The 26,131-nt window shown below is 39.8% G+C and overlaps 1 protein-coding gene across 1 annotated transcript in view; it reads right to left on the bottom strand.

Annotated features, from left to right (window-relative positions):
* The window catches only part of LOC126272638 (zinc finger protein 761-like), a 355,681-nt gene that overhangs the window by 297,539 nt on the left and 32,011 nt on the right, over positions 1 to 26,131 (bottom strand). Inside the window, exon 3 of the mRNA XM_049975612.1 lies at positions 12,396 to 12,500. Within this exon, the coding sequence (XP_049831569.1) occupies positions 12,396 to 12,500 (105 nt within the window). The remainder of the gene's footprint in view (positions 1 to 12,395; positions 12,501 to 26,131) is intronic.

Genomic DNA, 26,131 nt, shown 5'->3' with positions numbered 1-26,131 from the left:
GTAAGTTGTTGGCCTACTTGGAGGTGCTTTAGCATTTTCTGAATAAAATTTATGCCAAAAAGTTGCTGCAGAGTTTGTTTCATGAACCAAAATACCCAGTGATCGCACTCTGCACAAGTGAATCAAACTTGAGGTTGTTTGCAACAAAATGACACATCTACCGATTCTGTATGTTATCTCAATAAATTTATATATCTTTCCAAAGCTGTAAAGTCTTTTTTTACTCCCCCTGTATTATCTACATTTATTTTAAATCAACTCTATTTTCCAGTTTGTTAATGAGTGTAATTAGCCTCCAAAAGTTTTAGAAAACTAGTAATTTTTACCACAAGTTTATTTGCTTCAGTTTCTATAGGGGAAAATATAATTTTTTTTAGCTCAACTGATTTAAAGATAGTCAGCAGGCTTAGTTTAAAGTTATTTGTTCATTGTCGAGTAAAACATTGTGCCAGCCACAATGCAACCCCACAGTGAATACTGTTCTCAAACATAGGATGAATTAATTGACATTTGTAGCAGTTGGAAATCACCATGACTACTGTCAAATGACTGGCATCTGCTGCGAATTGATGTGTTGGACGAGCTCCCAAAAGTCATGTACCTGTGGTATCAAACACACTTCAAGTGCTGTCCTGACCTGTGGATCCTGTCTCCTCTGTAGGAAGTAACAGGGATCTGTTACCGCTGAGCCATTTCACTGCAAGTGGCACGTTAATGGCAGTAGGTAGGCAGGGGCTGAGGTGGACTCAGAGTGTTACAACGATCCCCACAGCCAGCATGTTTGATGTGCTGTCTTTCACAGAAACAGAAACGAGCCAGTGGGGCTCATTTTACCTGTTTTGGGATAATCTGTTTTACCCAGTGTCAGGAATGGGTCTATTAAATATCGGTAGTTCAAATGTACATTAAATAATGGGACCTCTTAGGGAAGTGACAGTGAGGGACAGAAAAGGACACCAGACCTGCTCAATGTGCATCCCTGGGAGGCCCCATTCAACATGTCAAGAGACTATTCCAGCAGCAGGGTGCAAGCAACTGCAGATTGTGGTGCACACTACAACAAATGAAAGCTAGTGTCCGAGCTCCAAAGTCATACTTGGATCATTCCAGCTACTTGCATTTATCACGAATCTCTCATCCAGGTCAAAGTCCCACGCGACTGGAAAAAAAGCACAGGTGATTGCGTATGAGAAGGGCAAAAGAACAGACCCACAAAATTACAGACCAATATCCCTAAGATTGGTTTGCTGCAGAATCCTTGAACATATTCTCAGTTCGAATATAATAAATTTTCTTACCACTGAGTGTATGTACATGAATCAGCATGGTTTTAGAAAGCACACTCTGTGAGAAACTCAGCTTGCCCTTTTCTCACAGGGTATATTACAAACTATGTTGAAGGGCAGCAGGCGGATTCCAAATTTCTAGATTGGCAGAAAGTATTTGATATGCTGTCCCACTGCAGGTGGTTAACGAAGGTACAAGCATGAGGAATAGGTTCACAGATATGTGACTGCTCAAAGACTTTGTAAGTTAGAGAACCCTGTACGTTGTCCTCGACAGCGAACATTCATCACAAACAAGGGTATTGTCAACAGTGCCCCAGGAAAGTGTGACAGAACTGCTATCATTCTCTACATACATAAATGATATGTTGGACAAGGTGGACAGCACTCTGCAGTTGTTGCTGATGCTGTGTTGTAAGATGAGGTGTCAAAATTGAGGGACAGTAGGAGGATACAAGACAATGTAGACAAAATTTCTAGTCGATGTAATGAATTTTGGCTAACTTTAAACATAGAAAAACTTAATTTAATGTGGTTAAGTATGAAAAACATAACATAGAATGTTAGGATATAGCATAAGTAGGGTCCCACTTGACACAGTCATGTCGTTTAAATACCTGGGGATAACTTTGCAAAGCAATATGAATTAGAACAAGCATGTGTGAATTATAGTAGGAAATGCAAATGGTGAACTTCGGTTTAGTGGGAGAATTCTAGGGAAGTGTGGCTCCTCCTTAAAGGAGACTGCATATAGAATGCTATTGTGACCTACTCTTGAGTACTGCTTGAGAGTTTGGGATCCATACCAGGTCAGTTTAGAGAAAGACATCATAGCAATTCAGAGGTGAGCTGCTAGATTTATTACTGGTAGGTTCAAACAACATGCAAGTGTCACTGAGATCCTTCAGGAACTCATGGGAATCCCTGAAGGAAAGGTGAAATTCTTTTCAAGGAACACTATTGAGAAAATTTAGAGAACTGGCATCTGATGCCGACTGCACAACAATCCTATTGCCTTTGACATTCACTGTGCGTAGGGACAATGAAGATAAGAGATTCAGGGCTCATACTACAGACAGTCATTTTTCTCTCATTCTATTTGCGACTGGAATAGGAAAGGAGATAAATAGCAGTGGCACGAGGTAACCATCTATCACACACTGTAAGGTGGGTTGCAGAGTATCAGTGTTTATGTAGATGTAGATGTAAGGGGCTGAAAAGACCAGACTTGCTGCACAGAGTTTCAGCAAAGCTCACAATTTGCACAATGGCCCCAGAACTAAAAGTGACCCCTTGGTTTTGAGTCGAGTGGAAGGACTGAACCATAAACTTTAAAAGCTCTATGACGAGCAAGGCTGGAATACTAGGACTGGAACCATAGGGTTGAGATCTGTAGGATGCCCCTAAATGGGTCAAGTGTGCACTACACACCAGAGGCTGCTACCCAAGTAGCTGACTCTGTGTGGAGCACACATGAGAATTTTTTATATTAGGCAGTTCTCCATCCAATCCAGGTAATGATAGCTGAAGGGAACCATAAGTATCAAAAGAGATGCCTCTTGCATTTGAGAGTATTAAAATCCTCGTGGTTAACTGCTGAAGCATTCACAAGAAAGTACCGAGAGTCTAAAGTGCTCCTGTAAAGCAGTGAAGCTCACATAACACTGGGTACAGTAAGCTGGTTGAAACCTTACATCGATAACAGCAAATTTTTATCACAAAGATAGGCTAATGGGAGATGGATTTGGTGTATTTGTCACAGTAGACCAGAAAATCAGATCCACCAGGATAGATATTGACGCTGCATGTGATATTGTTTGGGCAAGATTCAATACCAAAGTGGGCATAAAATAACAACTGGATCCTTTTGTTGCCGCCAAACTCAAGTCCTGATGTAACCAATAACTTTAGAGAAAACCTCAGTTTACTTGTACGTAAGTCCCCCCAATCATACTGCAGTCATCGGTGCCGACTTTAATCATCCAACAATCAATTGGGGAAATTACAGTTTTGTTACTGGTGGTCATGACAAGACATCCTGTGAAAAAGTACTAAATGCCTTTTCTGAAAAAGACCTAGAATAGATAATTTGGAACCTCACTCATGGTGGAGATATATATTGGATCTAATGGCAACAAAGAGACCTGACCTCTCTGAGAACTTCCATATAGAAACTGTTATCAGTGACCATGATGCTGTTGTGGCAACGATGATTACCGAAGTACAAATGGCAACTAAAACAAGCAGGAATATACAGATGTTCAGTAAGTTAGTTTAAAAAAAGCAATAGTGTCGTCATATCTTCATGATGAACTTGGTACTTTCAGAACAGGACAAGAGCATGTTGAGGAACTATGGCTAAAGTTACATTCCCAGTAGAACAGTTTGTAATGGGAGGGACCCTCCATGGTATACAGCCACTGTAAAGAGATTTCTGAAGAAAAAGAGACTATTGCATAAGAGGTGTAAAACAAGGGGATAGAGAGGTGATGAATGAAACACTTTTGGCTGTGAAAAGACCAATGTGTGAAACTTTCAATGACTACCCTAGTAGAATACTGTTAAAATGATTTTTCACAAAACCTGAAGAAATACTGGTTGTATGTAAAAGCTGTGAGCGGTATCAGAGTTAGTGTCCAGTTACTTACAAATGTGACAGGAACTGAAACTGAGGGATGCAAAACACAAGCTGAAATGCTTACCTCTTTTCCAAATGTTCCTTTACAAGGCAAAACCCAGGAGTACTGCCCCAATCTTTGCACCACTGAAAATACGAGTGAAATAAGTGTTAGTGTCAATGGTGTTAAGAAACGGCTGAAACTGTTAAAACTGAACAAAGCTCCAGAGCCCAAAGGCACCTCTGTCATACTCTACCCGAATTTGCATCTGACGTATCCTCTCTTCTAACTATAATCTACCGTAGGTCCCTCAAATAAAAAACTGGGCCCCATAATAGGGGAGAAACTACAGGTCACATCCGTTAACAAAAGGGGTAATAGAAGTGATCCACAATACTACTGACCGATATCCTTGACATCAATTTGTTATAGTATCTTAGAACATATTCTGACCTCAAACACAATGAAGTATCTCAAACAGAATGCACTGAGGATTTTTGGGTAGGGAGGATGCAGCATGTTATCTTGGATGGAGAGTCATCATCAGTCATAGAAGTAACTTCAGGTGTGCCCCAGGGATGTGGTTTGCGACCCATACTGTTCATGTTGCATCTTAACAACCTTGTAGACAATACTAATCATAGTTTCAGACTATCTGCAGATGGCACAGATACCTACAGCGAAGTACTGCCTGAAAGAAGCTGCATATATATTCTATCAGATCTTGATGATTGGATGTGGAAGTAGTGCAAAGATTGGCAACTTCCTTTAAATGCTCAGAAATGTAAAATTATGCACTTCACAAAATGAAGAAACATAGTATCCTATGACAAGGAAAAATATTCCTAGGTTTTTCCAGTTAAAATTACATTTTTTACCATGTGAACAGAATGACTTTTTCCCTGGGTGAAAACACAGTACACTTTTTCGGCATTAAGTGACTATACATTTCCCCTTGGAGCTGTAGAATTTACAGATCCTTTGAATAGTCAAGATGTTATACAATAGCGTAGAACTTCCCAGCAACTTAGGAAATGAAACCCAGCAAAAAACAACACATTTGCAAAGATATTTGATGTACAGCAACATGTACACTGCATGCTTTTATAAATATGAATTCTTCTAATTACAACATGGTAGCTTTCGAAGCACTGAAATCGAGAGTGTGATGTGCTTTTGTTAGCCAATCATATCTCATATTACATGATTTGCCAGCCACTGACAATAGATATTCAGAGAATAGGACTTGTGATGTACTCAATCAATAGCAACATCACTGTTGAGTAGGAAGAACATACAAATAGGAAAAGTTAATGGATCAAATTAATATATATAGCAACATGACAAGCTAAGCTCTCACCTATAATACTAATCATCACATTTTTTTGCTGTTGTTTGGGAGGATCCTAAGAGCACAGTTTAAATTGCAGCAGCTGAGTATTTTTGACAAGCACAATAATAAATTTCACTGCTGTACAATGAACATTATGTAAGTTACCTGGGTGAATAAATGTTCTGACAAGCACTTCGACTTTTCCACAGGAACACCAATTACATCTTTACTTGCTCAAGAACTGACCTAGCACTTTTTTAAGGGATAATTATATTTTTGCCGTCTTGACTGTAATTTGTAATCTATGAAAGAATTCCCCCCATGAACCATGGACCTTGCCGCTGGTGGGGAGGCTTGCGTGCCTCAGCGATACAGATAGCCGTACCGTAGGTGCAACCACAACGGAGGGGTATCTGTTGAGAGGCCAGACAAACGTGTGGTTCCTGAAGAGGGGCAGCAGCCTTTTCAGTAGTTGCAGGGGCAACAGTCTGGATGATTGACTGATCTGGCCTTGTAACAATAACCAAAACAGCCTTGCTGTGCTGGTACTGCGAACGGCTGAAAGCAAGGGGAAACTACAGCCGTAATTTTTCCCGAGGGCATGCAGCTTTACTGTATGATTAAATGATGATGGCATCCTCTTGGGTAAAATATTCCGGAGGTAAAATAGTCCCCCATTCAGATCTCCGGGCGGGGACTACTCAAGAGAATGTCGTTATCAGGAGAAAGAAAACTGGCGTTCTACGGGTCGGAGCGTGGAATGTCAGATCCCTTAATCGGGCAGGTAGGTTAGAAAATTCAAAAAGGGAAATGGATAGGTTAAAGTTAGATATAGTGGGAATTAGTGAAGTTCGGTGGCAAGAGGAACAAGACTTCTGGTCAGGTGACTACAGGGTTATAAACACAAAATCAAATAGGGGTAATGCAGGAGTAGGTTTAATAATGAATAGGAAAATAGGAATGCGGGTAAGCTACTACAAACAGCATAGTGAACGCATTATTGTGGCCAAGATAGATACGAAGCCCACACCTACTACAGTAGTACAAGTTTATATGCCAACTAGCTCTGCAGATGACAAAGAAATTGAAGAAATGTATGATCAAATAAAAGAAATTATTCAGATAGTGAAGGGTGACGAAAATTTAATAGTCATGGGTGACTGGAATTCGGTAGTAGGAAAAGGGAGAGAAGGAAACGTAGTAGGTGAATATGGACTGGGGCAAAGAAATGAAAGAGGAAGCCGCCTGGTAGAATTTTGCACAGAGCACAACTTAATCATAGGTAACACTTGGTTCAAGAATCATAAAAGAAGGCTGTATACATGGAAGAAGCCTGGAGATACTGACAGGTTTCAGATAGATTATATAATGGTACGACAGAGATTTAGGAACCAGGTTTTAAATTGTAAGACATTTCCAGGGGCAGATGTGGACTCTGACCACAATCTATTGGTTATGACCAGTAGATTAAAACTGCAAAAAGGTGGGAATTTAAGGAGATGGGACATGGATAAACTAAAAGAACCAGAGGTTGTACGGAGTTTCAAGGAGAGCATAAGGGAGCAATTGACAGGAATGGGGGAAAGAAATACAATAGAAGAAGAATGGGTAGCTTTAAGGGATGAAGTAGTGAAGGCAGCAGAGAATCAAGTAGGTAAAAAGACTAGGGCTAGTAGAAATCCTTGGGTACCAGAAGAAATATTGAATTTAATTGATGAAAGGAGAAAATATAAAAATGCAGTAAATGAAGCAGGCAAAAAGGAATACAAACGTCTCAAAAATGAGATCGACAGGAAGTGCAAAATAGCTAAGCAGGGATGGCTAGAGGACAAATGTAAGGATGTAGAGGCTTATCTCACTAGAGGTAAGATAGATACTGCCTACAGGAAAATTAAGGAGACCTTTGGAGATAAGAGGACCACTTGTATGAATATTAGGAGCTCAGATGGAAACCCAGTTCTAAGCAAAGAAGGGAAAGCAGAAAGGTGGAAGGAGTATATAGAGGGTCTATACAAGGGCGATGTACTTGAGGACAATATTATGGAAATGGAAGAGGATGTAGATGAAGATGAAATGGGAGATACGATACTGCGTGAAGAGTTTGACAGAGCACTGAAAGACCTGAGTCGAAACAAGGCCCCCGGAGTCGACAACATTCCATTGGAACTACTGACGGCCTTGGGAGAGCCAGGCCTGACAAAACTCTACCATCTGGTGAGCAAGATGTATGAGATAGGCGAAATACCCTCAGACTTCAGGAAGAATGTAATATTTCCAATCCCAAAGAAAGCAGGTGTTGACAGATGTGAAAATTACCGAACTATCAGTTTAATAAGTCACAGCTGTAAAATACTAACGCGAGTTCTTTACAGACGAATGGAAAAACTGGTAGAAGCCGACCTCGGGGAAGATAAGTTTGGATTCCGTAGAAATGTTGGAACACGTGAGGCAATACTGACCCTACGGCTTATCTTAGAAGCTAGATTAAGAAAAGGCAAACCTACGTTTCTAGCATTTGTAGACTTAGAGAAAGCTTTTGACAATGTTGACTGGAATACTCTCTTTCAAATTCTGAAGGTGGCAGGGGTAAAATACAGGGAGCGAAAGGCTATTTACAATTTGTACAGAAACCAGATGGCAGTTATAAGAGTCGAGGGGCATGAAAGGGAAGCAGTGGTGGGGAAGGGAGTAAGACAGGGTTGTAGCCTATCCCCGATGTTATTCAATCTGTATATTGAACAAGCAGTAAAGGAAACAAAAGAAAAATTCGGAGTAGGCATTAAAATCCATGGAGTAGAAATAAAAACTTTGAGGTTCGCCGATGACATCGTAATTCTGTCAGAGACAGCAAAGGACTTGGAAGAGCAGTTGAACGGAATGGATAGTGTCTTGAAAGGAGGATATAAGATGACCATCAACAAAAGCAAAACGAGGATAATGGAATGTAGTCGAATTAAGTCAGGTGATGCTGAGGGAATTAGATTAGGAAGTGAGACACTTAAAGTAGCAAAGGAGTTTTGCTATTTGGGGAGCAAAATAAGTGATGATGGTCGAAGTAGAGAGGATATAAAATGTAGACTGGCAATGGCAAGAAAAGCGTTTCTGAAGAAGAGAAGTTTGTTAACATCGAGTATAGATTTAAGTGTCAGGAAGTCATTTCTGAAAGTATTAGTATGGAGTGTAGCCATGTATGGAAGTGAATCATGGACGATAAATAGTTTGGACAAGAAGAGAATAGAAGCTTTCGAAATGTGGTGCTACAGAAGAATGCTCAAGATTAGATGGGTAGATCACATAACTAATGAGGAAGTATTGAATCGGATTGGGGAGAAGAGAAGTTTGTGGCACAACTTGACCAGATGAAGGGATCGGTTGGTAGGACATGTTGTGAGGCATCAAGGGATCACTAATTTAGTATTGGAGGGCAGCGTGGAGGGTAAAAATCGTAGAGGGAGACCAAGAGATGACTACACTAAGCAGATTCAGAAGGACGTAGGTTGCAGTAGGTACTGGGAGATGAAGAAGCTTGCACAGGATAGAGTAGCATGGAGAGCTGCATCAAACCAGTTTCAGGACTGAAGACCACAACAACAACAACAACATGAAATAATTAAATACATATAAAAAAATCTGACTTCAAGATCGGTCTTTTTTACCGTGTTACCCTTTAAGATATAGCAAACATAAATATGCTAGTAAATTTTAAATAATGGAATAATGGATTTCTGGGCCCATACATTTTCTAAGTAGCTGCTCCTCAAAGTGTTAAGTTTTGAATGATAGTCAAATGCTCCATAACTGAAGAAATTAATCACACATTCTCACATGTAACATAAGTCATATTGCATAAAAGGAAATTGCCTTTGAAAGTAACGTTTCTCGAGCCACCAATTGCAATATTTTCCCACAACCTGTTATAAATGTAAACAACTGTGACATCAAGCACATCAAAAGCAGACTGTTGTTACGAAGTATTGCATAGTCTTCGTCCTAAAGTCTTTGACACATTTCGCTGTTGGCAGGCATCTGTATGTGCATTTTTTTTATTGTATCAAATTGTGCTAACAGGGTATATTGAACATATACAGATAAGAGTAACATGAATGGTCACAGGTTTTTTTGACCTGTGGGAGAGTGTGACAGGGATGCTGAAGGTAATGAATTAGCAAGATCTTGAAGATAGACATAAACTACCCTGAAAAAGCCTAATTACACAGTTTACAGAGCCAGCTTTAAATGATTTTAGAAGTATTCTGCAACCCCCTACTTATCACTCACACAGGTATCATGAGTATAAGATTAGATTAACTGTCGCACACATTCAGACATTTACACAATCATTCATCCTGCACTCAACATGAACATGGAAAGGGAGGAAACTGTAATACTGATACCATTGGATATGCCCTCTGCCGTCCACTTCACAATGGTTTGCACAGTATAGATGTACATGTAGATGGAGCTGTGCATCACCATCTCTAACCTTCTTCCACGCTACACAAGGAAATGATGAGATCACCAATGGAAAGTGCTAAATCATGACAGCAAAGTTTTGAGTTATTTCTTGTTACATATTAAATCTGTAAATTGTAGATCGCAATGGGCCTATTCATAACTTCTTCTACAAACTTTTATATTAGTTGTTCAGGTATGTAACCTATTAAATGGGTAAATCATCTTGAGGTTGAAGCTCTTTTGTCTGTGTTTGTTTTAACAATACATATGTTTTTGGATGGGGTCCGCCTTTAGCAAAACACAATTTTGTTTTTTATCCCAAACATGTTTCACTGCAGTTGCAGCATCACCAGTGAGTTTTTTTATTTTATAGCTGTAAAACATAAAAGAATGTTCTTTACTGTTTATATACATGTAAATATTAGCTTTTAAATTGTAATTAAAGATGTTTGAAGAGCACATAAAATTAACCTCTTAACCACATGGTGCAGTTTTCCTGCTGTATTATGTTTTTACAGTGTCTGTTTTCTTTTACAGTTTGTCATCTGCAACCATAAGCAACTTAATGTAGACAAAATATTTACGCACCACTTGTTGTTTTGCGCGGCACTATCACAAGCACAGGACTACATTGATGTTTTAAGCACCTTCTTGCTTCCCAATGTTGAGGAGCAATTCAGGGATGACGATTGCATCTTTCAACACAATTTCATAATGCACGGCCTGTGATGGAGTGATTGCACGACAATAACATCCCTGTAATGCACTGGCCTGCACAGAGTCCTGACCGGAATCCTATAGAACACCTTTGGGATGTCTTAGAATGCTGACTTCAGGCCAGGCCTCACCAACCAACATCAATACCTTTCCTCAGTGCAGCACTCCATGAGGAATGGGCTGCCATTCCCCAAGAAACCCTCCAGCACCTGATTGAACATATGCCTGTGAAGTGGAAGCTGTCATCAAGGCTAAGGGTGGGCCAACATCATATTGAATTCCAGCATTACCAATGGAGGGTGCCACAAACTTGTAAGTCATTTTCAGTCAGGTGTCCTGATACTTATTGCATTTATTTGTTTCCAACATTAAAGAATTCCTCAGAATTTTAACAAATACTGTGTCTGAAACTTTTGAGGTTACACCGGTTGCAACATAATGCCAAGCCACACTTGCAGTATCTTCAACATCGGATGTAATCAATGAGTAATCAGACTCTGCATGGATCATGCAACTTTAACCAACGTGATAAGGAGGTAACAGTGATCTGGTCTTGATGATCAATTAGTAAAAACAGTAAAGATCACAAAACATCTCATTTATCAAAATAAACAGTTTCGACACGTGTAATCAGTTATCTTCAGATCATGAGCACCATTTGGTTGGAGCTGGCGGCATGGTGAATAGCTGCCTGTGGTCACAATGGTAACTACAGCTACTGTTACCATTTCTGTTGTGACCATATGCTGCTGTTCATCATGCAACCAGCTCCATCCAAATGGTGTTCATAATCTCCAGATGGCCTATTAAACATGTTGAAACAGGCCATATTAATAATTCTGTGATCTTCTTTGTTTTGACTAACTGGAATGGATAATTGTCTTCAATAACATCATCGTAAATCACTCACCTCTGTACTCGATTACAATATTTAAACATCACTGCCATATAGAGAGTGATAGTCAAAAATATGAGCATAAGTAAGATAAGGCAAAACAATATATACAGTGTAGAAACACTTTTTAGCTGTTCTGGCAGCACTACTTGTAACAGCATGTAGTGCAGCTGAAATCAAAACAGGAAACTAGATCAGGCCACTTGATCATTAAATTGAGCATTAGCACATTCTTCTGCTGACCGCTTCAAGTCATTCAGGGGGCCTTAGAGCTGGCAATTTCAGTCCCTCCCCAAATTCACTTCTGTCATAGTTAATTTACATCTACCACTCTTAGTCCACTAACTCCCATCCTGCATTTACCACATTAAGCATTTACAAGAAAATTCAAAATAGTTGACTATTGCACTCCCAACAAACAGTGTCCCATGTTACTCATGCCATTCTAACCCAATATTCTGCATGCAAGTAATGCAGACAGTTCACAGGTACCCAGGACTGAGGCAATAAGAACTTCTAAATCACTGAAGAATGAGTTTTGCCTGGTTATTTAGTAAAAATAGGATCCATTTCATCTTGTACATCGCAGCATGAGTTTTCAGTCTCGTCGTGGCTTCTTTCCTTCAGAACGAACTGAATTCGCTAACAGCTATCTGGTTTACTTGACCAAATCAAATTCTGAATGTTTCAGGTGTGTATTTATTTTATTTTATATTGTGATTTATCCATCACAAATGACAAACTTGAAAAAAAAGTAATTCCACATCTCAATCGTAGCATCTGGTGGCTGTTTGTAAAAGGCAACTCATATGCACCTGAGAATAAATTTATTATATGTATTAAAAAGACTAGACCATCTTGATAACCAGCTTTCCCAGAAAAAAATAATGACTACTTATGATTGAAGTGTGCATTATAAATGAGGAACTTTTTATTTCCTTACCTACTGAACACTGTACCTTACAAACATAAATCAATTTTTTTAAAGTGAAAATTATGTTTTGGGACACTCAATGCATATTTTTCGTGTAAACTTAACTGTGGCGAGGAGGAAGGTTAAATGTAAATTTGTTCTTATTTTTTTGTTTCACCTTGCTTATGTTCCTTTTTGTGAAGTACAAACAACTGGAAAGAGGTGAAATGCTTCTTGCATTTCCCACACTGGAAAAGATCATCCTCATCAACTGGACTCGTATCTGAAAAAAGAAGAGAGACAGAGAGAATTTTAAAATTAAACATGCACAACATGAAAAAAGACTAACTGCTACTGTTACCTTCTCCACAGTCTAAGTTCAACAATTTTCACTTATTCAAGATTATAAGAGTTGGATAGCAGGATATTACTGCACTGATTTTTCACAATATGGAGCTGAATTCTGTTAAGGATGCATAAGGTAAGAGACAGACATTTACTGGTGGTCTAATAGAGTGAAATGGATGTTTCAATTAACTTCTTCAGGATAAGAAGTGAGCTAAGACCAGATTGGGAAAAAACAGTTATATGAGAGAAGAAGAAGCTGCATATGTCTAGAATGTTAGTGTTACATCTATAAAATTCCATATTTGGAATTTTTGTTATGACTAATAATAATTAAGAAGTTCAGTCACACTATGACTGCATATAACGAGGCTACTGCCTATGAACAGGGACCACCTTGTACGCACCTCTCCTGGTAATGGGAGAAAGGCCCATGTATGTAACATAAAGAGGATCAAAATGATCCTCGGGGAATAAAAGTGAAAAGATAGAAGGAATGTCAGCAGAAAATGAGGTAGCACCAACGTTAGGAGGATTGAAGCTTAACCTTACAAATGAGACCAGTAGAAAAATGAAGAAGAGCCAAATAGATGATTGAAAACACAACAGAGATACATTAATTCATTTTTAAAATGAGTCTCATTAAATTCCACTATCAACAATATGATAAGGATAGACTGGTACTCACCATAGATGAACCATTAAGTCGCAGACAGATGTAATAAAAGGATGCAAAGCTTTTACTTTTGGACAAAAGAGTCATTTCTCAGAAGCAGAAAGAAACGCGTGCGCGCGCGCGCTCGCGCACACACACACACACACACACACACAGCTACTGTCTACAGCTGTTCAGATCAGAGCGGCCATTTTGAGTGTGTGTGTGTGTGTGTGTGTGTGTGTGTGTGTGTGTGTGTGTGTGTGTGTGGCCTTCTGAAGCAGGACCTCTTTGTCTGTAAGCTAAAGGTTTAGTAGCCTTTTCATTGTGCCTGTCACGACTCAGTGCCTCCTATATGTGAAGAATAGCAATCTACCTCTTTCTACCCCTTTCATATTATTGTTACTTCAACATGGATATTCCATTGTCGTTTAAATTCCACTATCAGTCACATTTTCACAAAGAAATGAAATGCCAAAGAAGTCTTTTATTAATTACTACATATAATTTGTTGGAGAACAAACCAGAAAGCTCAATTTCTAATCACATCAACCCCAGTTCTATATGTCAACATTCCATAATCATCCAAAAACACACTGTTCATACAGATTCTGTAGCATCACATCTAAAACACATCCATTTATTACTTCTCTGATTTTCCCAAAGTCCATTATTCACTTTCACACAATGTTGAGCTCCAGATGTACAATGCTTAGTAAAAGTTTTAATTGTAGCCCTGAAAAAATAAAGTTACATAATAGATTTTTGATTTGTTCTGTGAAATTTCCGGAGGACTGCCATATGTTGCTCGTACAATATTTCAGCACCGAGTCTTCTGCTGATCTTCAGGTGAACAGTGGTGTGCAGTACAGTAAGCTCCCCAATTTAAGGTACTGCAGGCACAGGTGTGGTGTCATAGTTAGCAGTGTGCATGCATTACTTGAGCACATGTGCTTCTGCTCTAAGTCTGTGCACTGCTCCGTGTGCCCTCAGCGGTAGAAACTCACCTCTTCATATCACAGTAAGATTTTGCAGGACAATGTCCAACATGAAGTTTCACTATAATGAGGCCCCATGCACAATTTAAATGGAAAAAACTATCTTGATTTATAAGGGATTCACACTGTTGTATTTCAACTGATTCTTTGATGATTGAGCTCCAAAAGTTTGACATGTGGGCCACAATTTTTGTTTCGTTATATTTCATTGAATGACCAGAGGAAATACAGTGTTCAGCAAAAATGGGAGAAGGTGAGTATGCCACTGACGTTCTATAATGCAACCCTGCGCAGCATACGTCATTTGCCCTATGTAAAATTTGCCATATTTACATGGAGTCCTGTGCACAATACCTGCTTTGTGCAACTCTAAGCCGTCTTTAACAGGTGCCAAAAGCACTGACATTTTGGAAGGAGGTCAAAAGATTACTTTAACTTTATGTCTCCTTAATATCCCGACTGTTTTAGCTGAACCATTTCCAATCTATGGCAAACAAGTAGTCGTTTGGAAGGCCTCATCCTCTTCCTTCTTCTGTCATTTGTACATACATAGTGGTCTGTGTACTCATTGAGATGAATATCCATAGTTCAGGAACACAGTTTAAAGGTGTTCCAGTTCTGACTGATGGGCTTGGTGGATCAAGATCTTTAGAAGGTCCACTGTCTGTGCAGAATGGTGGCTATTAGTAGATCATACATAATGGTCAATATGAGTGGCCTTTCGAAGCACTGAATGCCTGATTGTGCCATCGCTCTTATGTCACACCAAGGTGTATCCTCTGCCATGTACCTCACAGTGGATTGCATAATATAGACAAAGATGAAGATGTGTTTACAGGATTTCGTGTGCATCCAGCAATTTTACTTATGGAAAATGATATGCACAGTGCAGGATTGCATTATAGAACATCAGTAGCAGACTCACCTTCTCCAATCAAATAATAAGTCCACTATCACTGAGCATCGTATTTCCACAGGTCTTTCATTGAAATGAAAAGACGACAGGTCTTTCATTGAAATGAAAAGAAAAAAAAGTTGTGGCCCACATGTCAAACTTTTCAAACTCAGTCACCAAGGAATCAGTGGAAATGCAACTGTCTGGCTCCCATATGAATCTAGACAGTGGTTTCCAATTAGATTCTGCATGGGACCCGATTATAGAAAAACTTCATGCTCTATGTAATCGGCATTGTTCTGCAATCTTACAATGCAAAGACAATCAGTTTGATGTCGAAGAGGTGAGCTTTCACCATGGAGAGTGCGCAGAGCAGTGCACAGACTTACAGTTGAAGCGTATACTCTCAAGCAATGCATGCACGATGCCAACTACACTACCGCTCATTAATTTCGATACACCCAATAAATGACATCTATTTTTCTGTAGATAAGGTCTCGTACTGTGGGTATGGTTGAGGAAGCAAAGGAATAGTACAACAGTTATACACATGTCATGATTTTGTTTGTGGTCATCGACATACAGTAGTATACAACAAACAATGTTTTATACATAAACGTTATTTACCTATCTGATATGTTTGTTTACCTATTTGCCGATGGATGCCGCGTATGGTGCACCTGTGTTGTTCACTGTAGAGTTGTGATGTCTGCAGTGAATGGCAAGCATTGCTACGATACATAACATGTGGTTCCTCCACATCAGTTCCTTTGTGACACTGAAGTGTGCACATCACTAGTACGGCTCCACGAGTGGAGATATCCATAGAAAAACATGCTGCAATTGTAGCACTTAGCCAAGCAGGTTTATCTATTCGCCAAAACACTGTAGTGTGTCTATAGGGGGAGAGCAATACACCCTTCACCGCCAGAAGATAACAGGTAACAATAAGGACATACCACAACCAGGATGACATCATTAAACAAATAAAAGTGGTGATAAATATATCAGAATTACCAGTAAGAGAAATAGATGATAAACAGTGCCCCAAATTCATGTAGAATTGGTAGAAATGAACATGACAACAATATCTGTTGCAACAGTAAAAAGGAGACTGACTGAAGCTGGCTTGAAAGGATGTATCACAACAAGAAAACCCCTTTTAAGGCCCACAAATAAACATAAGAGACTTGAATGTGCTAGAAAACATCATAATTGGACATTGGAAGAGTGGACAAAGGTGTTATTCACCGATGAATTGAAGTTTGCGATTTTTGCAACCAGAAGAATAATATTTGCTCGCCGATTTGTAGGAGAAAGAATAGCCCAGCAGTGTGTTCTACCTACAGTTAAACAAGGTGGAGGCTCTATTATGGTTTGGGGATGTTTTGCCAGTTGGCGACATTGTGAAAATAGAAGGATGTATGGATCAGGAGCAGTACAACCGCATACTTCAGTATCGTGCAATATGAAGTGGATTGCATTTAATGGATAAAGGATTCACCTTACAACAGGATTATGACTCAAAACTTTGGTCACCATACTGTGCAAACTACATTGCATCAGAGGAAAAACGGAAAGTACTGAATGTTATGGTATGGTCGCCCCAAAGCCCCAATTGTAATCCCATTGAAATGGTCAGGGATGAAGTGGACAGACATATCAGGGAAGTTAATATATCCAGCAAGGAACATCTTGGAATATTGTTAAGGATGTGTGGAATCATACAGATTCACGGTACCTACAAAAACTGATTGACTGCATGCCTTGAGTCTGTGAGACAGTCATTAAATCCAAAGGAGGATACTTTGATGAAAGTAAAATATAATGATTGTGATTCTATTATATATGTGGAAGTTAATATAATTATATTTTATGAGAAATAATGTTCGATTTGTGTTATAAATCTGAAATACAAGGGTGTATTGAAATTAATGGGCAGTAGTGTAGGTACACGACGCATGTGCTGGAGGGATCTTAAATAAGAGAGCTTAGTGTATTGTTCATTAGTATTCACCTGAAGATGAGCAAAAGACTCTGTGCCAAAATGTTGTACCACCAAGTTACAGACATCAGCAGTTTTCCCAAAATTTTATAGAATAATTTGTATACTGGGAAAGTTATATATATGAATGAGGTTTCTACGGCTACCACCACCTCTCGCATCCCAATCTCCATTGTTCACAGTTATTCCAGTATCCTTCATTAAGACCTCTTCCCACCACTGCTCGTTGTCACCGTCTTTCCAGCATATCGCAGGTCTACTGTGCTTTCTTCTTTGATGTGGAGTCCACTGCCATGCACATTTTGGCCATCTTGTGTCTGGCAGTCTGGCATATGCTGTAAGTGAGCATACCAGAGTAGGCGCTTCCTTTCTATGTAGTCTAGTATCCTTCATTAAGACCTCTTCCCACCACTGCTCGTTGTCACCATCTTTCCAGCATATCGCAGGTCTACTGTGCTTTCTTCTTTGATGTGGAGTCCACTGCCATGCACATTTTGGCCATCTTGTGTCTGGCAGTCTGGCATATGCTGTAAGTGAGCATACCAGAGTAGGCGCTTCCTTTCTATGTAGTCTAGTATCCTTCATTAAGACCTCTTCCCACCACTGCTCGTTGTCACCGTCTTTCCAGCATATCGCAGGTCTACTGTGCTTTCTTCTTTGATGTGGAGTCCACTGCCATGCACATTTTGGCCATCTTGTGTCTGGCAGTCTGGCATATGCTGTAAGTGAGCATACCAGAGTAGGCGCTTCCTTTCTATGTAGTCTATGATTGTGCTCTCGACATTCATAACCTCTCTCATCCTATCATTTCTAATATGATCAAGCCTGGAATATCCACAACACCATCTCCAGAAATCCATCTCGACAGCCAGCTGGTGACTTTTCTGCCTCTAAGTTAGTTCCCACAACTCTGTACCATATGTTGTGATACTTTCAATAATTGTGTGGTAGATGGTATGTTTTGCTCTGCGCATTATGTTTTTGTTCCAGAGAATACCATTTACTTCTTTTATGGTTCACTTGCTCTGGCCAATTTTATTGTTTATAACATCCATACTTCTACCATTGGACAACAGTGTCACTCCCAGGTACTTAATATTATGACACCCTTTAACAGTATCAGCACAAAGTTGTAAGTCGTTAACAGCATTTTCTCCCGCTTTCAGATATTCTCTTTTAGATACGTTTATGACAAGACCCCATTTTTCATATTCTTCTTTTAATTTGCAGAGCATGTAATTTGCATCTTCCTCATCTCCAGCTACTAACACTTGGTCATCAGCAAAAAATAAAGTGAACAAGAACTCATTGGCTATGGGGATTCCTCCACATTTCCTTTTCCAGGATTGTAGTGCCTCCTCTAGGTAGATCTTAAAGAGTGTGGGGGCGAGTGTGCATCCCTGGTGTAGTCCCTTTGTCACCTCAGACTCTTGAGATAAATGATTTCTCACTTTTACCATTTCCATGCAACCTTGGTAGAGGCGTCTTACAGCTTTCACATAGCTCGGTGACACGTCATTATCAATTAGACTTGTCCTTAGCTTGTTCTGTCAAGCTGTGTCATAAGCTTTCTGGAGGTCTACAAAGAGAAACTGGGTCGTAAGGCCCCTTGCTGTCCTTTTCTCCACTAGGTTTTTGAGGGTAAATACTCCATCAGCACAGGAGCAACCAGGTCTGAATACATTTTGTTCTTCAAATTTAGTTATTCCTTCTTCTATCCTCATTTTTACAATATGGCCATGGACTCTTGCCATGGATGGCATCACACTAATACCATGATAATTTGCACAATTTCTCCTGTTGCTCTTCTTAAATATTGATATAACTGTTGCCTTTTTCCACTCCTTTAGGGCTTCAGCACCTCTAAGGCATTTGTCAAAATTCACTGTAAATATCTCAAAGAGTTTTGATGGTGCTGCTTTAACCAGTTCTATATAAATTAATCCTGGACCTGGCGACTTTCAGTTTTTCATTGCATTAATTGCATTTTGAACTTCCTTCGGAGTTTTCGGTGGTATATTATCATTACTGATTTCAGTGTCTGGTGGGTCCTCAGTGAATGCTGCTCTGTTCTCAGTAATCCTTGTTAGTGCTGTACGCATTCCTGCATGTTTATGAGGTTTATATCTGCTTCATTTTTATTCTGCGTTCTCATTGTTTTTAATACCTTCCAGGCTTTATTTGCTCATGTATTCGTCATGATTTTTTTCTATCTCTTCACTAGTTTTCTTCCAGGCTTAGTTTTTTGCCTTAATTATTGTTTTCTGTGCATCTTTTCTCTGCTCTCTATATTCTCACCAATCACTGTCTGATCTCGAGTTCAACCATTTATTATAAGCTTTCTTCTTACTTTCTACCTTCTCTTGTACTGAGTGTTTCCACCATTCATCACATATTCTATTACGCTTTTGGATTTCTTTTTTTTCCCAGTGCTTCATAAGCTGCGTTACGGATGGCTTCTTTAACCATCTCATACATCTTATATGCAGAGGAAAGTTTTAAATTTCATAACTTTTTGTTTGTTTGCACATAAATATGCGCAGTCCAGGCACATACTGAAATCCCTACAGCACAGTATCAAAGTGCAACACCAGAGAGGCCAAAACAAAATGGTGCTACCATCAATGAAGTGGAGTATTCTGCGATAATATATGAACATACTGAAGAGCCAAAGGAAATGGTACACCAAATATCGTGTAGGGCCACTGCGAGCACGAAGAAGTGCTGCAACACAATGTGGCATGGACTTGACTAGTGCCTGAAGTAGTGCTGGAGGGAACTGACACCATGAATCCTGCAGGGCTGTCCATAAATACATAAGAGTGCAAGCGGATAGAGATCTCTTCTGGACAGCACATTGCAAGGCATCCCAGATATGTTCATGTGTCAGGAGTCTGTTGGCCAGTGTAAGTTTTAATCTCAGAAGAGCATTCCTGGAGCCACTATGTAGCAATTCTGGATGTTTGGGGTGTCACATTGTCCTGCTGGAACTGCCCCAGTCTGTCGGAATCCACAATTTACAAGAATGGATGCAGGTAATCAGACAGGATGCTTACATATGTGTCACCTATCAGAGTCATATCTAGATGTATCAGGGGTCCCATATCACTCCAACTGCACATGCCCCACACCATTACAGAGTCTCCACCAGCTTGAAGAGTACCCTGCTGACATGCAGGATCTATGGATTCATGAGGTTGTCTCCATAACCGTACACAGCCATCCACTCAACACAATTTAAAACGAGACTCGTTCGACCAGGCAACATGTTTCCAGTCTTCATCAATCCAATGTCAGTGTTTGACAGGCTCAAGGGAGGCATAAAGTTTTGTGTCGTGCAGCCATCAAAGGTACACTAGTGGTCCTTCGGCTCTGAAAGCCCATATCAATGATGTTTCATTGAATGGTTCACATGCTGACACTTGTTGATGGCCCAGCATTGACACCTGTAGCAATTTGCGGAAGATTGCACTCCCATCATGTTGAACGATTATCTTCAGTCATCATTGGTCCCTCTCTAGCAGGATCTTCTTCCGACCACAGCAATGTTGGAGATTTGATGTTTTACTGGATTTCTGATGTTCACTGTACACTCCTGAAATGGTCGTATGGGAAAATCACCACTTCATCGGTACCTCGGAGGTGCTGTGTCCCATCGCTCGTGCATCAACTATAACACCATGTTCAAACTCACTTAAATCTTGATAATCGGCCATTGTAGCAGCACTACCTGATCTAAAAACTGCACCAGACACTTGTTGTCTTACAAAGGACTTGCCCACCGCTATACTGTATTCTGCCTGTTTACATATATCTGTATTTGAATACCATTTTCTTTGGCACTTCAGTGTGCCTCATCTGTTGTGCTTTCAAATTTTGACTCACTCCTGTATTCTCCTGACATTGCAGCAGTACCATCTTCCTCTTTCCTGACATGAAGAAAATGTTGTGTGACAGGCATTTCCAAAATAAGGTGCAACATGTCCTGAACACCCAAAATGCAAATGTCTACAACCAAGGTACACGTCAAGCCATATTTTGTTGCAAAAAATGTGTAGCATTGAAGCGAGAATGTGTAGAGAAGAGTGACATTCCCCAGGGCTCAATTCTTTGGAGACAACTGTCCCTCATGCCTTCTCATAAATTTCTTCCTGAAACTAAGGCCTATGTTCAGTATTAGTAGGCTTCTTTTGCCATGGAATAACCTATTTGCAAGTGCAATTCTGCTTCTTATATCTTCCTCAGTTTACCTGACATACATTATTTTGCTTCTGAGGAAACAGAATTTCTTCAGATCAACTATATGCTCCTCCATTTTTGTTGTTACATTTATCCTAATCTCATTTCTGCTATTCTATACTCCTTTCTTTGGTTTATTCTCAATTAATATTGTGTACACATTAGAATGCTCATTCCATCAAAAAGATCTTGTAATTCTTCCTCATCTTCATTCAAAGTAGCAATATCATCAGCAAATCTCATTACTAGTGTCCCTTCGACCTAAACCTCTCCCATTTCCACATTGCACTTTTCCGATACACATGTAAAATAGTAGGGGAATTGATGGTATCCATGCCTTGCTCTGTTTTCATTCTGAGCAATCCTCTTCTGGTTTTTCCTTCTTAATGTTTATCTTTGGTTATTGTAGATATTTTATTTTAAACCTTCTTTCATTACAGCCTATACCCGTTTTTCTGAACATTTCAGAAGACTTGCATCATTTTATATGGTCAAAAACTTTTATGAAAGTGGTTTGACTTTTCTCGACTCTAGACTTCACTGTGAAGAACAATGTCCGAAATGCCTCTTTGTTGCCACATCATCCATACACAAAACTGATTGTCACTGCAATCACCTTGCTGGTTTTGGAAGGTCATCCTGATGTTTCTTCTGTTTTAGAGAATTAAATTTCGTTAACATCCAGCAAAACACAATGATTTCTTTTTTCTATTTACCCAGACATGTTTTGACACCCTACATGCTGGTGTTGGAAGGTCATCCTGATGTTTCTTCTGTTTTAGAGAATTAAATTTCGTTAACATCCAGCAAAACACAATGATTTCTTTTTTCTATTTACCCAGACATGTTTTGACACCCTACAGGTCATCTTCTGTAGGTCTAATCTATTCCTTAAACAACGTTAATTGTGAAACTGGATTTATACAGGTCCACTTGGTTTTTATGCCCCTTTCTCATCAGACAGTGTGTCATGTTTTCTGTACAATTTTGTGGTGCGCTGGTTCTCCAATTATTACAGGGAATTAGTAATTTTTTAGTTCAACAGATGTAAAAGATAATCAGCAGGGTTAATCTAAAGTTATTTGTTCACTGCCCTGAAATACACTGCACCAGCCAACATGCAGTCTCGCTGTGAATGCTGTTCTTGAATGCAGGATGAGTTGCTTAATGTTTGTAAGCAGCTAGAAATCACCCTGACCACTGTCAAAAAATTTGCAGCTGCTCTGAATCTGTCTTGGAAGAACTCTAGGCAGTCATGTATCTGTGGTACTGGTACCAAAGGTATCTCAAGCACTATCCTCTCCTGTGGATCCTGTCTCCTTTGCAGAAAGTACAAGATATGTCTTTACTCATCCACTTGACTGCTAGTGGCATGCTAATGGTAGATAGTCCTGCACGTATCAGGCAGGGACCAGTTTGGATTTGGGGTGTTATGCCAATCCCCCTAACCAGCACGTTCAAGATGTTGTCTTAAGCTGAAACTGAACCAGTGGGGAAATAGGTTTTGCTCAGCATCAAGAAGAGGCAAATGCAAAAGGATAGGGACTATTAACCGTCAGCAATTCAAATGTATGGCAAATGATGGTACCCCTTTAGGCAATGGCAACAAGGGACAGAAGGAGAGGACACCAGGTGCACCAGTGAGGCTGGGGCCCTCACTCACATGTTGAAGTGGCTATTCCACAACCACTGAATGGAATAGAATGCAACCAACTGCAGATTGTGGTGCATTTTGGAACAAACGATGCGTGTCGTATGGGCTCCGAGATCATACTTGGATCATTTCAGCAACTGGCAGATGAAGTTGAGAAGACTGGCCTTACCACACAGAATTTAAATGAAGCTCACAATTCACAGCATTGTGCCCATAACTGATCATAGCCTCATGGTTTATAGCCCCATGGTTTTGAGTTGAGTGGAAGGACTGAATTACAGACTCTGAAAGTTCTGCGACAAGCTAGTCTGTGATTTCCTGGAATTGCACCATAGAGTTGAGGATGGTAAGACGCTTCTAGATGGGTCAGGTGTGCACTACACATTAGAGGCTGCTGCCAAGATAGTTGACTGGATGTGAGGTGCACACAAGGTGGTTTTTAAAAAATAAAAGGGTCAGACAACTGTACAGGGTGGCAGCCAGTCAAGGAATGTTTTAGGGAATTGGTTTGAAAAATTTCTTTCACACGGCCAGTCAAATCTTTTTCTCCCAGAGCAACTTTCACTGTGCCTACAAGACAGAAGTTTCCTGAATTTCAGAACTGAGGCTGCTCTGTACAGTTAAAGCTGCTGACAAGAGATGCATTGAGCCCTCTGCTGAAACTACTAGCAAATTCAAGCCATCGGTTTTAGCCAATAGCGTCCATGGGATACTAGTCACGCGTGTGGACACTAGAGGATTCTGCAGTACATAACACAGTTGCTTCTTTCTCTTGTGATCGAGACCTTGAGCAGAACAGACATCGTTTTTGGGAGGCAGAGCCTCTGGTTCTGCACCCTGTGACCGGCCACCAACATAACTTAACATGAACCACTTCCCTTTCTGTTGGCCACTTAGTTGTTCATCCTTCTAGAATGGCCTAAACCTGGTAACTCCCGACTCTAGGTGCGCCCCTTGTATACTGTACATTGAAATATATTCTCTGTATTTTACTAAATTTCATATTCTGTCATTTAATGGCCACCCTGGATGCCCACTCACAAGTCCTGACTGCTCAATCTCCTATACACTGTCGTAATAAGCAGGATGTAACAACCTTCCCTGCCCATGTACACAACTTTCTGTCCAATCCAGATAACGGTAGTTGTAGAAAACCCAAAAGTATACGTCTAAGAACAAAAGAAAACCTCTCACAGGGTAGTATATTAAATTCCTAGTGGTTAACTGCCAAAGCATTTGCAACAAAGCAACATAGTCTGAAGTGTTCCTGAAAAGCAATGAAGCTCACATGACACTAGGTACAAAAAGCTGGTTGAAACCTGAAATTTATAGCAGTGAAATTTTTTGAGAAAATTTAAGTGCATATTGAAAATATAGTTTAATGGGAGGAGGAGGTAGCATCACAGTAGACAAGAAACACAAATTTACTGAGATAGAAACTGAAGCTGCATGTGAGACTGATTGAGCACCACTCAGTGCCAGGTTAGGCATAAAATGGTAACTAGATCCTTCTATTGCCCACAAGACTAATCTCCTGAAGTAAATGAAAATTTTTGATGAAATCTCTGTTTGCTTGTACATAAATCATAATGCAATCATTGGTAATGACCAAATGAGAAACAGTTTTGTTAGTGATGGGCATGACAAGCGATCCTGTGAAACATTGTTAAATGCCTTATCTGGAAACTACCTAGTACAGATAGTTTGGAACACCACTCATGATGTAACTAAATTGGCTCTAACGGCAATGAACAGGCCTGACCTCTTTGAGGATGTGCTTATGGAAACTGTTATCAGCAATCACGGTGTGGTTGTGGTAACAATGATAATCAAAGTACAAGTGAATTAGATAAAAAATCAGCATTGTCATGATTCAAACTTAAAAGAGTAGCTGACCAAGCAATGGATGTATATATATCCAGTATAACATTTCATTGTGGGAGGGACCCTCCATAGTATACAGTCACTGTAAATTGGGTTGGGTTGTTTTCGGGGAGGAGACCAGACAAAGAAGTCATCGGTCTCATTGGATTAGGGAAGGATGGGGAAGGCAGTCAGCCATGCCTTTTGAAAGGAACCATCCCAGCATTTGCCTGGAGAGATTTAGGAAAATCATGGAAAACCTAAATCAGTGTGGCGGACATAGGATTGAAACATCATCCTCCCAAATGTGAGTCCAGTGTGCTAACCATTGCGCCACCTCACTCAGCCAGTCAGTGTAAAGAAACTTCTAAAGAAACAGAGTATTGCATAATAGGTGTAAAACAAAGCATAGGACTATAGATAGAGAGATGCTGAATGAAAGACATTTGGCTGTCAAGAAAGCAATGTGTGAAGCCTTCAGTGGCTACCATAGCAGAATACTGTTAAATTATCTTCCACAAAACCCAAAGGAATTCTGGTCATACGTAAAAGCTGTTACTGGCACCAAAGTTAGTGTCCAGTCCATAGTGAATGAGACACGGGATGAAGTCGATAGTAGAAAAACACTAACTGAAACCTTAACTCCATTTTCAAATGTTCCTTTACATAGGAAAACCCAAGAGAATTGGCCCAATTTAAATCTCGTACCATTGAAAAGATGAGTAAAATTCTGTATTCGTGTATGTGGTGTTGAGAAATGGCTGAAATCATTAAAATTGAACAAAGTTCCAAGGCCCAATGGAATACCTATCACTATCAGATTCTATACTGAATTTGCATCTGAGTCAGCCCCTCTTCTAACTGTAGTCTATTGTAGATCCCTCAAATAAAAAACTGTGCCTAGTAGTTGAGGACAAAACACGTCACACTCGTTTACAAGAAGGGTAGTAGAAATGATCCACAAAACTACCATCCAACATCCTTGACATTAATTTGTTATAGTATCTTAGAACATGTTCTGAGCTCAAACACAATGAGGTATCTTGAACAGAATGACTTCCTCCATGTCAACCAGCAAGGATTCCAAAAACAAGGTCATGTGAAACCCGAATCACAGTTTTCTTAAATGACATTATAAAAGCTTTAGATCAAGGTAGTCAGGTAAATGCACTATCTCTTAAGTTCCAAAAAGCATTTCCCTCAGTACCAGTTCAATCATATGGGTTATCAAGTGAAATTTGTGACTGGACCAAGGACTTT

Source organism: Schistocerca gregaria, chromosome 5 (genome assembly GCF_023897955.1).
Source record: "Schistocerca gregaria isolate iqSchGreg1 chromosome 5, iqSchGreg1.2, whole genome shotgun sequence".
In the NCBI taxonomy this organism is placed as follows: Eukaryota; Metazoa; Arthropoda; class Insecta; order Orthoptera; family Acrididae; genus Schistocerca; species Schistocerca gregaria.
The sequence above is the reverse complement of the archived record's forward strand: the minus strand, read 5'-3'. Positions and strand labels throughout refer to the sequence as shown.